The sequence below is a fragment of the Schistocerca serialis genome, chromosome 12 (genome assembly GCF_023864345.2).
Source record: "Schistocerca serialis cubense isolate TAMUIC-IGC-003099 chromosome 12, iqSchSeri2.2, whole genome shotgun sequence".
NCBI lineage: Eukaryota > Metazoa > Arthropoda > Insecta > Orthoptera > Acrididae > Schistocerca > Schistocerca serialis.
Window position 1 is genome coordinate 133,224,036 of NC_064649.1, and position 15,908 is coordinate 133,239,943.

A 15,908-nucleotide genomic window follows, 5' to 3' on the forward strand; every position below is an offset into this window, starting at 1 on the left:
GCACACGGTTTTAATCTGCCAGGAAGTTTCATATCAGCGCACACTCCGCTGTAGAGTGAAAATTTCATTCTAGTTCACTGAGAGGTTTGATAGATTTAAGAAACTGGAGTATTCTGGATGTCTTCCTTAGCTCCAGATAGAAACCGGCATATCAGATAGGATCTTACAGCAATCCTTGGGGGTATGTAGTGGAGTCATGACTATGGATGGTATTGTGTTTTCTGGAGACTGATGTTCTAATGTCTTGTGCTGCAGTTGGTGTGCTTAATTTGAGTTGTGACGTTATGCAAAAGTATTGGAAGCTGCGACCAAGAGGCAGAATGATTACTTCGGAAAACATGTGGACACGGGGCATGAAGTGTGGATCAGTGGGAACTGTCAGATATTTTTACGGTATGAAGCAAAGAGGTTAGCTTTTTAGAGGTTGCTTGGTAATAGTGGGTTGTTGTGGAGGAGAGGATAATGTGGTGAAGGATTTGTATTAGTGATATGGTGGATAGCTTTTCAATACTTTGTTGAGTTTATGGTTAATTTGGTATGTTATGTGGTACTTTCTGTTGATAGTCTCAGTGTTTGTGTGTGTGAAGGAGATTACAGTTATGTTGCTGTAGTTGCCAGTGACATGAGGGAATGTTCTGCGATTAGGAGAAGAAGGATCAGAGTAGTTGACAAGATTCTCTTGGGAGAACTGTGGCCTCGTGGGGGTAAATTACGTGAGTAGATATTATAGTGGATGCGACCTGAAACAAGGCATGATACCTTGAAGGAAGAATGTGGTGAGCAAAATGTCAACCTTTGCTTTGCAGGGTAGATTGGGGGTGGGGGGGGGGTTGAATTTGGGTATGTATGAAATCTTGGTAGGTGTTCCGATTGGTATGAGAGTAGGCTTCTTTTATTTTCAGGAAAATATTTGGAGGGTAGTGTCTATTGGGTGTGGTGTAGGTGATTATGAGAATGATGGTGAGATGATCACTTCCAATGAGTCTGGAGACATGAGTGTGTCCAAGGGTGACTGGGTAAAGCAAATGTGATTTCAGGGATGGCGTTGCTTTCAGGTTGAGTATGATGGGGTAAGGGACTCTGATCACCTTGTACTGAGTTAGTACGCCAATGCCTTTGTTCTGCAGTCTAGTGGCTGTGGATGTTAATGAATGTGCCAATAACATCTATATTGCAGCTGTACTCTGCGAACTACTGTAAAGTGCATAGCAAATGGAGATGATCTGGTCGTCACACGTGAGGAAGCCATAGAGGAGAGGAGCGCCATGGTATATGTATTTTCCGAAGCCAATATTGTTAACCTCTGACATTCATTGATACGAAACGTAGAAACATTTGAGTCATGAGGCTAGCAGCCGAACAGAACACAAAAATGATCTCGTCCGTTTTTAGCGTTTAGGAATGCTGTTATGCAGCCGAGTATTCATTCTTTAAACGGCTATCATATCAATTTTGATTGAACAGTATATAGAGACTTTTTTTATTCTTCCTTAAATATCTTTTAAACAATAAAAATAATTTTCTTTCACATGCAAGCGTCATGTTCTGGGTTAGTTGTCAACTTGTCATCGTCACACGAAATATTTAGAAGGCGCAGAATTACGTCATGTACATGCGCAATGGAAGGGGCGGAGAAGAGTGGCAGCCATATTGCAATATTGTCCTGTTAGTTCAGACTAATCAGGCGTTTTACATCGTCAAATCACAACTCTTCTGTTAATTTATTAGATTCTATACCGCGCCGCCGTGTTGTGACACCTCTTGCCTACGGGTTCAAGACTGCTGTGATACTTAGTGTCTTATCTTTGAATATTATTGATTTTTACCAGTCTACATAGAGTGCAAATTCCAGTAAGATGGGTACCCGAGACGATGAATACGATTATTTGTTCAAAGGTAAAGATTAATGGGAGACGATTCAGAATTTGTGTGTTACTAATCGTGGAAGTTCTTGAATTGATACTGTCTAGAAACTATTATAACGCATTGTAATTACGTTCCTGCAGACTTTTTTCCGCCTTTGACCTAGGATTTGACGTTTGTGCAGTGCGGGAGTGTCATTGTCGTAGGCAATCGTTTTATGGATTGACGTTGCCAGTTTGTGTTATTTGTGGGACAATTACTGACGTTGGCTTTAAACAACCAACGAAAGTACATTGAAAGTGATCGTGCTATGGTGCTAGCTGCGGCAGTGAATTTTGTCTTGGGGTCTATGCGTTAACGTGGCATGATTCAGGGATAGTGAATATCAAAGGAGCCTTCGAAGGTTATCTTCGACCGATTTATTTATTGTATTAGGATACAATTAGATGATTATGAATGTTTAAAAACCATAAATCTGTACTAAAAGTTGCATATTTGTCGCAATACCGAATTCATCAATTAGAAAATGAAGTTTCGAATATATGCTCATTATTGTTCTCAGTTTTCTGTTCAGGCAGTGAACGAATCGAAGACAAGACATAGTATTTTTCACGAGTAACCCTTCTCTCTTACAGTTGTCCTCATTGGAGATTCGGGAGTTGGAAAGAGTAATCTCCTATCCAGATTTACTAGAAATGAATTTAATCTCGAGTCGAAGTCCACAATAGGAGTAGAGTTTGCAACGAGAAGCATCCAGGTAAGACTAGGATCGTTATATAGCACTGAAATTAGAGATTTTAAATGCAAGTGAAATTTTCATCAGGAGCTAATTGAAGTAATTGCCATGTTATAAATCCCGAACCAGTTACTAACAATTCTTCAGTCCTGAATTGACGTTCATGTGTGCCAGTATAAAGTCAAAAGCTTCTCAGCTTCTTTTTAGTTCATAATCTTGCACATCTCAATAGGCTTATGAAATGCACTTCTGCCCATAGGCTTAGTATATGGCCTACCAGGAGTTTCTTAATATCCACAAAAATGAACTTTCATGCAATTAGAGTAAAAACGTAAATTGTACTGGACAGCAAATGTAATGTCTAATGACAAGCATTATTATATTTGTAATCAGCATTTAATTAAAGTGTTAACTTGAAGAAACAATATTTACAAAGGCATGTCGGTAAGTTCTCAAGTACATTATACTTTTAAACCTTCCATTTACGAATACTAGTCCCAGCAGTTAGTTAAATGTGTATTAACTTGTTTATAAGGTGCTACTGTTTGTGACTTACAGTAATTGCTTAGTGCTCTGAGCATACTTCACTGACATTAAACTGTCTTACACTCTAATAACTTACTGATTAAACCTAAGTTTTGTGTCTGATTTCCCCCCCCTACCAAATTTTTCGTAATTATGTCCCAGGGTAATTTTATAGTGATGTATGTCAGCTTAATACAAGGGAAGCCATATGTCACATACACAGGCATTGGAATGTATGTGCATGTTCGCGGGGATGGCGGCTGTTTGACTATGGTAGTGTTGAAAAAGTCTGAAATTTTTTTGAGTACTGTAGGAAAGTCATGACAGTTAGTTCATTTGCATTATCAGGAAGGAGCTGTGGAGTTTTATTGGTGACTTTAGTGTTGCCATTATCAGCAAAGAGAATTTTTTCTGTGTGTCTGCCATGTCATTGAAATTTATTGGCAAACAGAGCTGGTCCTAATAGTCCCGTGAGGAACACCGATGTTAGCGTTAAGGCCTGAAGTGGAGCTCTCATTTGCACCCTACTTTACTGGTATGATTAGAACCAGCCAGTAGCTATCATACTTACATTTCTAGTTTGTTTAGGAATATTTTATGGTCGTCGAAGTCTGGGACAGTTCTAAACATGTCTTTAACACAGTTATTACTTCTGAGAGCCTCAAGTGAGGTGAGAAGATTGTATTCAGGTAACCAAATGTGTGGGGCAACTGGTGTGTAGTGTTCAGTATTTTCTGCATTTCCTTTTAGTAGGGGCACAATTATTGCATGCTTTAGATAATCTAGAAAAATATGATAAATGCTGCTTTGTATTAGGTTTGCTGTTTATGCGTGCTAACAAAACAGATTAGTACCTCCTACTGCCTTTTTATTTGTGATGAATTTCATTACTTATAATGAATAGTACATTAAATGTAGACCTCAGACTGATACACATCCCTTTATTAATAAAAATATTGTTTTGTAGTCACCCTTTTGGGTTTTAGCAGCAAGGAACTAGGTTGTCACCTCCTGCCTAATGTAGATCCCGGGTTCATTACAGATCTATTCGAAGGGGACAGTATCCCACAAAAATCATGTACTTTTTGTCTTAAGTGTTGTCTAGTTCAAACTTGTGGTATGTTGACAATAGAAACATGCAAGTGAAATGACAGTTTGGTGGGGGTTTGGTTCCATAATGCAGTTGCATGATATGTGGATGTATATTGACAATTAAGACTAATTGGAGCTTCAGTATTCTTTTAATTTTGGCTCTAGAGTGCTACTGGATAAACTCTATTAGGTCCTTTTAGGAGATTATAAAGTAGACTTTGTAAAGAATTAAATTATCATATGCCATTTTGTCAGAAACACAAGTATGAAACTATTTATTCTGTGATTAAAGTAGGGATCAAAGACGAAGACAACAAATGTTTAGAAGTTGTATGTGCAGAAACAGTTCCCAACATCCCCGTGCATATGCCCTCTGCCCGGCACCTTACGGTGGCTTGTGGAGTATGTATTTGCAGACACTGGAAGTCCCACAGCTTGGCTTGATTGAAAAAGGTAGCTTGCTGCTTATTAATATTGATAGACTTGAGACTTAATTGCCCTGCATTCATCTACTTCTACATCCATACTCCGCAAGCCACCTGACGGTGTGTGGAGGAGGGTACCTTGAGTACCTCTATCGGTTCTCCCTTCTATTCTATTAATTAGCTCATGAGTATAGTGCTACCTCATATTGATGCATGTTATGCTGAGTCAAAATTGCAAAGTGATTGTCAGTGAAATGCAGTTAAGCATGGAAGGGGCGATGTCAGTTCACTGGTGTATGTTTGTGCATTATGGCTGTGACTCTGTATGAATTACCTCCTCATTCTGCCTTTTAATGTGAAATATTGATTACGTTTACAGACTCTTAATATCCTTGTCATGTAACACAATACTCATGTGTTGTTCCTGTTTCTTCTATATCTCAATAACAGCAGCAGGAAGTGCACTGTCTTTTACAAATGATTCATATTGGTTGCCATATTTCTAATGAAGTGGACACTGAGATTGATCCAAATTGTTCTTGTACATAAAGTATCTTGAAACATTATAATAATATAAACTGCTTAGTTACTCAACAATCGCTGTGCATTTAGTACATCATACTTCTACTGTTATTTAGTAATGAGGTGAGATTTACAAAAATTAAGATGATTTGTGGCAAAGCGTAAATGAAGTCGCTTTCTTCCTTGGCAGTGTCATTATCTGTGCTCCGGTCTGTGGAGGTGTCACTGGAATTTCTGAAGGATGTAATTGTTTTCAATATTATGTTCTACATTCCCTTTTTCATGTTTAAAGATCAATTTCTGTAAAGTGTTCATCATTACTCCATGTATCTGGCATCATTTGTGCCATTGGTTCCTCACAGTTCTTTAATTTCTTCTGCAGTGAAGCTTTTCCTAATTATTTCAGTGAAGCTTTTCTCATCTGTTGCCACATAATGCTTGATCTGAGCCCAAACCATTTCAATGGTGTTGAAGCAACAGTGGTATGGTGGAAGCTTGCGACCCTGAGGCCGTGTTCTTGACCCATCTCAGCCTGCAACATTCTGCTGAACCAGTGGCTTATATTTTTCACTATTTCTGAGCTCTGCCTTACATGAATCATTCTGAACTTTATTGTTTCAACCATTCAATGACATCAGCTTTTTCCATTGTCTTTTTCAGATCTTTAATAACTGAATGGTGTGGGGCACTATCCATTGCAGTGACAGACGGCTGTTTAAGTTTGTTACCCTGAACCGCTTCATAAAACTATCGTGGTTAACACTCTTGTGTTACTCTCTTGCTTTTCTCGTCAATTTGTCAACAAGGAGACAGTTATGTATGAAACCAGATGAAGTTCCACCTTGCGAGACTATAATTGTCCTTTCCCACATGAACATCAAAATTTCCGCATATACTATAAGCTGTACAACCTTTTCTGACAGAATGTCTGGAGTCTATCTATGTTTTTTAAAAATACACTGTTGTGCTATGATGTCACCCCTCTCTCTCTCTGTTCTGATTTTTGTCCATTAATTTTTTTATGCAGGAAATGAGGGCTCTGGCAAATGTTAACAAATTTGTCATGCTGCCAGTGAACAATTCTGGCTAATGAAGAGTAACAGGTTTTTGTGGTTGGATGTTATTTCCACTTGTAATATTCATATATGTGGTGACAATACCTTGTAGGAATGTGTCCAAGTTTCTCACAATTCTGTCCTCATTAGGTGTTTGTAGGCTTTGCACAATACTTTTTCATGAAAACTTTGATGGCAATGTTTTTAAGTATCTTCAAAGCTTCTGCAGTTATTTCAACTGCCTCAATTTGGCAATAGTCATAACATTCTCTCTCTTCTTTCCAAACTACACCCACACACAGTGTGGTGCAAAACATGAGCAGATTGCTGAACTTTCAGGTTAGCACCCACACGTTTATGTATGCTTCCACTAGAAGCTTCAGACATTTTGTAGCAAAAATAAACTTGCTCAATGAGAAACAAAGCACACAACGAAATGCATCACAATTGTTCAGGTTACTAACTGCGAGTATCATCTGCAAGTGACTGTAGTAGTGCTACCTGCCAAAGTAGAGATTTTACTGTGGGGTGTGGAGCAGAAGGTGCAACAAAGTGCTTTCTGATTGGCTATTGATGGGGTAGTGGCCCTGCAATCAGCTAGATGTCACTGTTTGTCTGATCCTGGAATAGTGTGATGCTCTCCACTGAGACACAGTGCAGTGTCACCTCTATTATCACAGAAAACATTTTTTAGGTTTTCACTGTGTTTGAAACACATTTCACCATGTAATCATTGAAGGTATGGAGCTCCTTACACCATTTTTCGGCTTCTGTTAACGCTAGTGCTTGTTGCTCTTTAGAATTCCATGAAATTACTGCTCCATTTAACTTTCTTAGCAAGTTCGAGTAGATGTGGAGCTGGAGTGGAATCATCTGTACAAAATTTCTAGCTTTAGTTAAAATAGTTGTATCCCTTGTTAGGGCTATTGTGTTCTCATACCTGGAGTGTAGTTCCTCCTCAAAGGACAAATTGCTTCATCTATGGTCTGATCTCATTGTTAGTTTGGTAGGTACAAAGCTATTTTACCTCATTTTATGCAATTTTGAGGTTCATATAGAACCTTGTTGTCATTGTACGCAGCATCATGCATATGACAATCTCTTGGCATCACCTAAGAAGCAAATTATAAACTAAACAGTGAGCCTTAAACTCAGTTTCACTTTACAGTTCTTTAAAACCGATATAAGAATGGTTATACTTTTTGCAATTCATTTCTTTCAAAGTTTCATTTGATTTTTCTAACTATAGAATTCAGGAGGAATATCATTAGCTATATGCATATTATTCTGTAGTAAGAGAACTGTGTGTAATTATATTGATATTGTATTATCTGAAACCCATTCAGCTCATTTCCTCAAATATAGATAATTCAGATTGTACATTAGGTTATTCATAATCATTTCATTCTTTCTTTTTATTTGGAGCTAAGTTACCTCCAATCTCATATGAGGAACTGTCTTCTGAAAATTTCTAGTTTTTATCTGAAACATACTCTCAGAGATCAATTTCAGACTTTGGCAAACAGTGCTAATGCGCCACATTATCTTAATGTCAAATGTTTCTTAAATATTCGTAGTCATGGGAATTAAGTGTACAGTTATATGGTTTGACAAATTCCAGGTGAAATTTCTTTTGCTTATTCTGCTACTCATTTGAATTATAAACACTTAAAATATTTTTGTAAATACTTTTATTTTTAGATTTTTCTTACATTGTACTTGCTTTGTAGGTTGACGGAAAAACAATCAAAGCACAGATATGGGACACAGCTGGCCAAGAAAGATACAGAGCTATCACTTCGGCGTAAGTATACTGCTACCTATTCATTAGTTGAATTGCCGTTATTAAATTGATTAGTTCTTCTGGGTCTTTTTATGTCAAGTAACTTCTAGGAATACTTTTAGATACAAAGTACTGTTTGGGTACTTAACAAATAATGGCAGTCTTAGAACAGGCTTCATGGCAGTTGTTAAGTTTTTCAGGTTAAAAACAATATTTCTTATATGTTTATTGCTGTTGCCAAATGTGTATAAGGAAAATGAAGTGGAACAGACTTATTAGAAGTGGACAGAAAGTTGGCTTGGAGTAAATTTGAGAAAACTATTGCACTGAGAACTGTAGATTTGTTTTACATCTATGTTCATGGTCTGCATGCTGGTTTCATATGTGAACTGCTATTATTTCTCCCATTTCCTGCTCTAAGGCTTGTGACTGGGAATAAAAATTGTTGGTAAATTGTAAAATGAGCTTGAATCTCTGATTTTACATTATGGACACTTCTGAGAAGTGTGTGGGAAGAAGTGATATGTTGCCGAAATATTTTGGAAATGTGCATTTTCAACTACTCGCGGCGTAATGAATAATCCATTAAATTTCGCGCATGCAGCCGCGCAAATAAAATTTCTTCTACTGATATTTTGGCCGCGTATCGTCCGGCCATCTTCAGAGCGAGTTCAAAGACTGACGACAAGGTGCCACGCGCGGCCTTATATGCTCCACCGCGGCGGTACTGCGCATGCGGGTCACAGATGCTGCGCCGCCTGTGGCGAAGGCGTACGGAGATTCGATATGCTTATCGACGTTTGATTGGCGTCGGTGACACGGTGACGACTTCTCTGCAATTTAATTAAGCATATAAGGCCGCGCGTGGCACCTTGTCGTCAGTCTTGGAACTCGCTCTGAAGATGGCCGGACGATACGCGGCCGAAATATCAGTAGAAGAAATTTTATTTGCGCGGCTGCATTCCCGAAATTTAATGGATTATTTTGGAAATGTTTGTTCTTGCAGTTTTAATGGCAAACCTCTGTGATGTGATTTGCAAAACTTTTCTCTTACTGAAATTTTGCAACTGACTGGTGTGTGTGTGTGTGTGTGTGTGTGTGTGTGTGTGTGTGTGTGTGTGTGAGAGAGAGAGAGAGAGAGAGAGAGAGAGAGAGAGAGAACACACACAAATATGTGATAACATAATTTTTTGTAATATGCTTCTAATTCCCTTATATGGTAAAGTTTCTGAACTAATTGTCAATATTCAAGAATAAGTCAAACAAGGCTGTTTGATAAGACTTCTTTCAATTTTAGTTTTTTAAAAACAGGTGCTCCTAAGTGTTTCCAGTGATTATCTGCCAATAATGGAATTGAATGTTGAGTCACTCTTCCCATTTATATCCAACAAAGTATATTTGTTGAGCTCAATAGCAATTCTGAACTTGAACTTGGTGTCAGTCCTTGTTGCTCTTCCTGCATTTATACCAATTTTCTGACATTGGAACTCCACTATTTGCAGCAGCATTATACACTGGCTGTCAAAGGTCTTTGAGTATATATACATATTGCGATCAGTAACAGTTTTATATGACTGCTTTTGTTATATTTGCATGTGACATTTTCTCCATATCTGAAAAACTTTGTGCGTTCTATGTGTTCAAAGAGTAGTTCTAACACAAAGATAGAGGAATGCATACTAGGAACCTTAGTGTTCCATTCTTCAAAATTTGTGTGCAGTGGTTGAGAATTTTGTGGTGAATGTGTTCTTTCTGGACATTTAATATGCTTGAAACATCAAAATTTGTGTAGTTTTTTGTTTCATGCACCATTCACATTTATTTAAGAAAGTTGTGGATATGTATTTGCTAACAACAACATAACGAAATTACTTGGTGTTGACTGAAGATATTTGTGTACGTGAATTAGTTTACGAGTGAGTTGGTGTACAGCATTTCATGAAAACAGTAGCACTGTTGGTTATCAACTGGGTTTTGTAATCGTAGGTATCAATGTACAACACATGCCTATCCGGCCATACTTTTCATTGTCAGATTTGGCATCTGACTTAAGTTTGCATCAAATTACCAAGCTGAAGGTTAAAGCTAAAATCTATTTTCATTTCTGGTAAAAATAAAATTGTAACAGCTTTTAAAAAACTTGCAGAATATATATGGATATTCAGTACAAGAAAACTCTTTAAACTTTGTGACATAAGTTTTCAGATTCTCCTGTTGAGTATTTAATGACATGCAGGCAAAATTTTGTTGAGAAAATGCAGCAGTTCAAAAAGAATAATCTAAAGCGTAATCTCACGGTTTCTGAAAAGCTTAAAGATGAAGAAATACTAAACAAGATGCATACCACATCAGCCAATTTACAAGTATTTGATGGTGTGCATGAAATATGTGGCTATGCGGTGTGGCATGTACAGTCAACAGAATTGTAAAATGGCCGGCTCAGTTGAATTAAATGCACAGGGTTTGTTCTTGATAGATAACATTGTCTAGCTGATGTTCAGTGTCGATATCAGGAGTATATTGTAACTAAGTACTCACAAAAATTTTCAGCCACCTGATACCAAATTCACAATTTCCTTTGAGTAGCCATTCTCATTCTGCCTCTGAATTACTTCTCAAAGGCTATTTCTGGAGAACTGATGCAGGTACACAAAACACCTCCCTATAATGAACTATTTGTGCTAGATAGAGCTTTCCTATTCTCCCTGAATCTTAAATTTCTTATCCCCTTACTCTTTTCTCCAGAATTGTAACACTATTTTCCAAACCTTTCATTTGTTCAGTGTCCTTGAAGAAACTAAATTTCTGGACATTTATCTCTCTGACCTCCATAAAATCATCTGCTAATCAGTGCCAACTTTAGCTAATGTTTTGATAGCTGTCATCTGTTCCATATAAAGTCCCTTCCTTAAGCCTTTCATGCAGATTGAAGTTTCCCAACAAGTGTATTTGATGTCTGGCTCAACTGATGTTTAGCAGGCAGTAGCGGTGTCTAATTTGTCTGCTATAGTTATCACACAATATGTGGTCATATTTGGTAGCACATCGTATGTTTAAAGGGCAGCTAGTTTCTCTGTTTATGGGGAAGACTTTTCCCTATATTCAGAAATTAAAGCAGTAATGCTTCCTTTACTCCTCATGCAAAACAATTAAGAGGCACATTTCATAAAAGTTTCAGCCAAATGCAACTCTAGTGTGGCTTTGCTTGCAGTGGGTTGCATGTTGTGACGTCAGATGCTGCAGCAGTCCTGATTGGCCAACACAGGTAGTGTTCTAAGGATATTAGAAGGAAATTTCACTGGAGCTGTCAACATATGAAACACCTCCAGGTTAGCTGTCTGACTCATAATGGTGCGTGCTAGGGAGCTGATGCAAGATCTGCCGAGTATACTACTACTATTGTGTTTCATGGGTGTTAAAATAGTTTTTACATGAAAATGGAAGGAAGCTGGAATCCTTCAGGTAATGTTGCATAGCTTTCATAATTACAGCCCAGACTGGTTATAATGATGTCAAAGGGACCAGTGATTTATGGTCTTTGGAGACGATAGTTGCAAAAACTGGGTTTTTGTGTTTTTGATTAAAAAATTTTGGCTGCCACAGAGCTAAAACTACTGAAAATGGCAAATACAGTACATGTGTATTATGTACTATACATTGTTTGTGCAGAGGGACTGAGGGAAGTTCTCTTATGTTTATGCAGTATGTACAGCAGTAATATGCCAACAAAATATAAAAACCTTTAATATTTGAAGAAAGGAGTAGCAACAATGTAGAATGTTCTGTAATGTTGAACACTGTGTAGGATAACGATTGTGCTGGCTTTGGGTGTCAGCTAAAATTTCTTCACTCACTTACTCACTGAGGGGTACAGTGTAAGATTGTGTGTCTGGATGAAGTAGTCTATTTCTCAAGTTGACAAGAGTTGTCAGAAGTTCTTGCACAGATTCTGCCAGAGTAATGTAGTCATGATTGTCAGCACCATCAATTGTTGTTGAAAACCTATAACCTTCACCATGGGATGGTGAGGAAAGAGTTGTGAATGCTGCATGTTTAAAACAATTGGCAACTGTCTTTAGAGTGAATCTTTCCCATGCTTCAGATATCATTAAAATTGCATCAAGAATATTGAGAAGTTTCTGTACCTTCTTAAGAGTTTTTGTAACATGTTCATCACCTGAAGTTTCTGTACTCAGTTTTAAGAGATTCTGTAACTCGCTGATCCATAGGTTGTAGAACTGATGTGACGTTTGGAGGTAAAAACACTTAACTTTATTCAGTGTAGATTGATTACTAAATGAGTAGGGCAGTTATCAACGAGGAGAATAATTTTTCTTGGATTTCTGCAGAGAGTCAGTTACGCAACCACTTTTAAAAAAGTCATCCAAGATCTTGCATTGTTTTCATAAACTATGGGTAGGGAGTAACAGTTTTAAAAACATCTAGGTAATCTATATTTTTCAATCAGCAAAAGCTTTTCTTTTCATTGTATTTGCTGCACTACAGCTGTGATCCTTGTCTTAAACTTCTCACCTGAACGCAGTTAACTTTCAATTTTCAGTGTCTTATCTGGGGTCATGTAGTAAAACAAGCCAGCTTCATCTGCATTGAATATATCGTCTGGCTTGTAGCCTACACACAAAACAGGCCACTTCTTAGATGGCAGTTGCGCTAGAAATTTTCCCAGCGATAATATCATGACTAGTTGGGAAACGTATCAAAGACAAAAAACTGTTGTTCTGATTTTCAAACGGATTTGCGAATTCATTGGTTTTCGCTTGAATAGATCCACGGATAGACACATTGTTTGATCTTTGCTGCTTAAGCTGTGTAAATAAAGCTACTTCAATATCTTTGTGCTCAGATGATCTTGCCTGCTTGGTTTTTAAAGAATTTTCTTGAAAAGACTGTTTTCTCACTCTCCTCAGATTCTGGAAAATGAGTGTCAAGATGCCAAATTCCTTTGCGATGCTGGTGTTAAGTCTCCCCATTTTCTAATCGCCGTCTTATGTGTGACTTTTCTTAAATATTAAATGCTTTTCTCTCTTTTTTTTAAAGATGTTTTAAGTGATGCCAGCATTGACTGCTTAACCTACACACTGATTTGAAACAAGCATTGTAGAGAAAACGAGAGTTTGACGATAAGTGTTAAATTATTGTTAGTTTTCCCCAGGTTTGTAACAAACAAAAATGAACATTGTATGCTATAACCAATATATTTCTCCAAAAATATAATATAGGTTATTTTATGCGCAAAGTCACAATAAGCAGTGTTGTACCAAGCAATTTTTTAAATATAGTATTTTCATAGGATTTAGACTGGGCCATTAGATTTTGATGTTGTAACCAATAAATTAAGTGATATTTCTGTGATTGGTATGGACCGTGGGAGTTTTGGGAAATTAGCTGCTACAGACCTGATTGAGGGAATCTACAAAACTGTGTATACTTTGGATAACTGATTAGATGGACAAGCCATCTTCATGTACATTACTGCAAGAAGTAACTTCTCAAAAATCCCAATAAATCATTACTTATCACTACGCCCTTAAATTTAAGAAAAAAGTTGTGCATGTGCCACCCTCTATGTGCAAGTGGCCGGTATATTGTGACCAGAATCAGGCCCACTTCTGAAAGCAGTCTGGTTATTTTAAGGTGCACTGAAACTCGTGTGCAGCATTGTAAGAGGCTAAAGGTAGTTACACATTATTGCTGCTGTCAGTTCGCACAAGTGTGCACAAATAATCACCCCTTCTCCATATAGCCCAAACATGCTTGTAAAGTTTGTGTAGCCAACATGTAGAGTCCATGTGATGCTGTGTAGTCACTTTGACTGCACTTGCCATCAGGGAAAAAAGCAGAGGAAATATTTGGTCTGAAGGGTTCCTAATAAAATTGGTTGTTTAAGCTTTACAGCCACTGTAACTTAAAAGACGTTGCAGCAAGCATACAGTGAAGATGCACTACTTCGTGCTTCAGTGTTCCAGAGGTCCTGGGACTTCAAAGAAGGCGGATTTGTCTGTATTAAGCAATGTGGGCCTCAATAGACTTCTTCAGTGACTGAATTTCATACTGCAGTGCCTTTATGATTATGTAGGGTCATCTCTGTATGACCCATGTTTGGGGCCATTGGATGCCACGTCTGTGGACTCTGAACTAAAGGCTGTGCGAATAGACAAGCTGTGTCTGTTTGCTGATGGAGGGGTTGCATTTCTATAATTGACCCTCAACAGTGATGAGTTGTGGCTGCATCATTATAATTTTGAAGGAAAATGAGCCATCGTAGTGTGGAAGTTGTTCCGTCTGCAGAGGAAGTCATCACATTTTTGACTGTCGGGGGATGATTTACCAGCATGCGGTCTCCCCCGCACAATTGTTAAGGCAGCACACTACACACCAATATTGGCTAAACTGAGGAAGCACATTGCAAGGAAACAACTAAAACATTCTCGGAGTAGGTGGCGACTTCTTGACAGTGCACGGCTCCACATTGCAAATCAGATCGTGCAATTTCTGGTCCATTCAATATTACCTGTGTACCACACTGCCTTATAGCCCTGATCTTGCACTCTGCATTCTTTTTTATTCCCATTCCTGCAGGCAAAGCTTTGGGGCCTTCAGTTTGAGAACTCTGAAGCAATGCTAAAGAAAAGAAATTCTCAAGGATGTGACGAAGAAAGCCCTGTACCATGCGTTTGACAGACAGAGATGCTATAAAAAGTTAATTGAAGTGGGAGGAAGTGATTTGAAAAAGATCGTGTAAATATTGAAATGGAATAATAAACATTTGTAAAAAAAATCACTTAGTCTTTGTCGATCAGTGCTCAAAACTACTACATTTGAGTAAAATAGGAGTGTCTCTATTTAAAACATACTGCACACTGTAATGTATAGAAAGTACTTGTAATGTTGCTTCAGACAGAGGGTTGAAGAGAAATTTGAAGTTACACTTTATTTTGAAAGCAAGAGTGAGGTGCTAGAGAAGCAGTTCTAGCCCCGTTGTTTAGTAACAGAAGGCAGATATAGGGGAAACAGTGAAATGTTCATTGATTATAGGATTTGTAGGAGGATTTTTATAATACAGAGTAGTTTTGGTTATTTTTAGGCAGGGGTACCAACTATAGGGATTGAAGGATAACCCATTCTCTTTGCATGAAGAAATGTAGATAGTCAGTACTAATGGAATGAGACCTAAACCAGGTAAGGTATAACTGGGTCGCTGATTGGTAACAATGAAATGTAATTCATACTAGTAGCCTGTCCTATTTTCGCACAGGTAACACTGAGAATCTATGGGTGGATGACTTTGAAGTTTTGCTTGTGGGACACTGCATAGTTATGATAAAAATTTAGAAAACATTGGGTAACTGAATATTGCCACTTTCATGTAACTTAAACAGTTTACCCTATGTTAGTTCTCAGGAGGCATGAATGTTACCTGTTGCATATTTAATTGGCAATTGGAGTGACATCTCATGGCAATAATGGAAGTTGCAAGCTGAGCTGACAGCTGCCCAACTCTGGTGCCAGTTTGGCGTGAGCCACATTTTCTGTGTAACATTTCCCTAAATTTCACACCCTTTAAACATTAACTCGAGGCCAAAAAATCTCTTCTTATCAGCTTAATATCACAGATGTTGACAGTAGCCTGCACTGGCCTTTCAGCAGTGGTAGCTCCCATTTGGCTGTTGCTGCAGTCAGATGGCCTTGGCTATAATGGCTTTGTCACGTTGGTGAGGAGCTTTAACTCATCATAGTCCTGCCAATATGTGCAAAGTGTGTATAAATGTATGTACACAAATGTTTCTTATGAATCAGTATTCCTCTTGGTGGGCCTTGACCACCTCAACAATCTTCCTCCATACATCTCTGTTCTGCTTTTTCTCTTCAACCCACGGTTATCCATC

The 15,908-nt window shown here is 38.0% G+C and overlaps 1 protein-coding gene across 2 annotated transcripts in view; it reads left to right on the forward strand.

The window, feature by feature from the left end:
* The first annotated feature begins 1,622 nt into the window (after positions 1-1,622).
* Positions 1,623-15,908, forward strand: part of LOC126427899 (ras-related protein Rab-11A) — a 46,292-nt gene continuing 32,006 nt past the window's right edge. For both annotated transcript variants that reach the window (XM_050089783.1, XM_050089784.1), the window contains exons 1-3: positions 1,623-1,896; positions 2,499-2,620; positions 7,949-8,022. In XM_050089783.1, the coding sequence (XP_049945740.1) occupies positions 1,857-1,896; positions 2,499-2,620; positions 7,949-8,022 (236 nt within the window). In that variant the 5' untranslated portion in view covers positions 1,623-1,856. The remainder of the gene's footprint in view (positions 1,897-2,498; positions 2,621-7,948; positions 8,023-15,908) is intronic.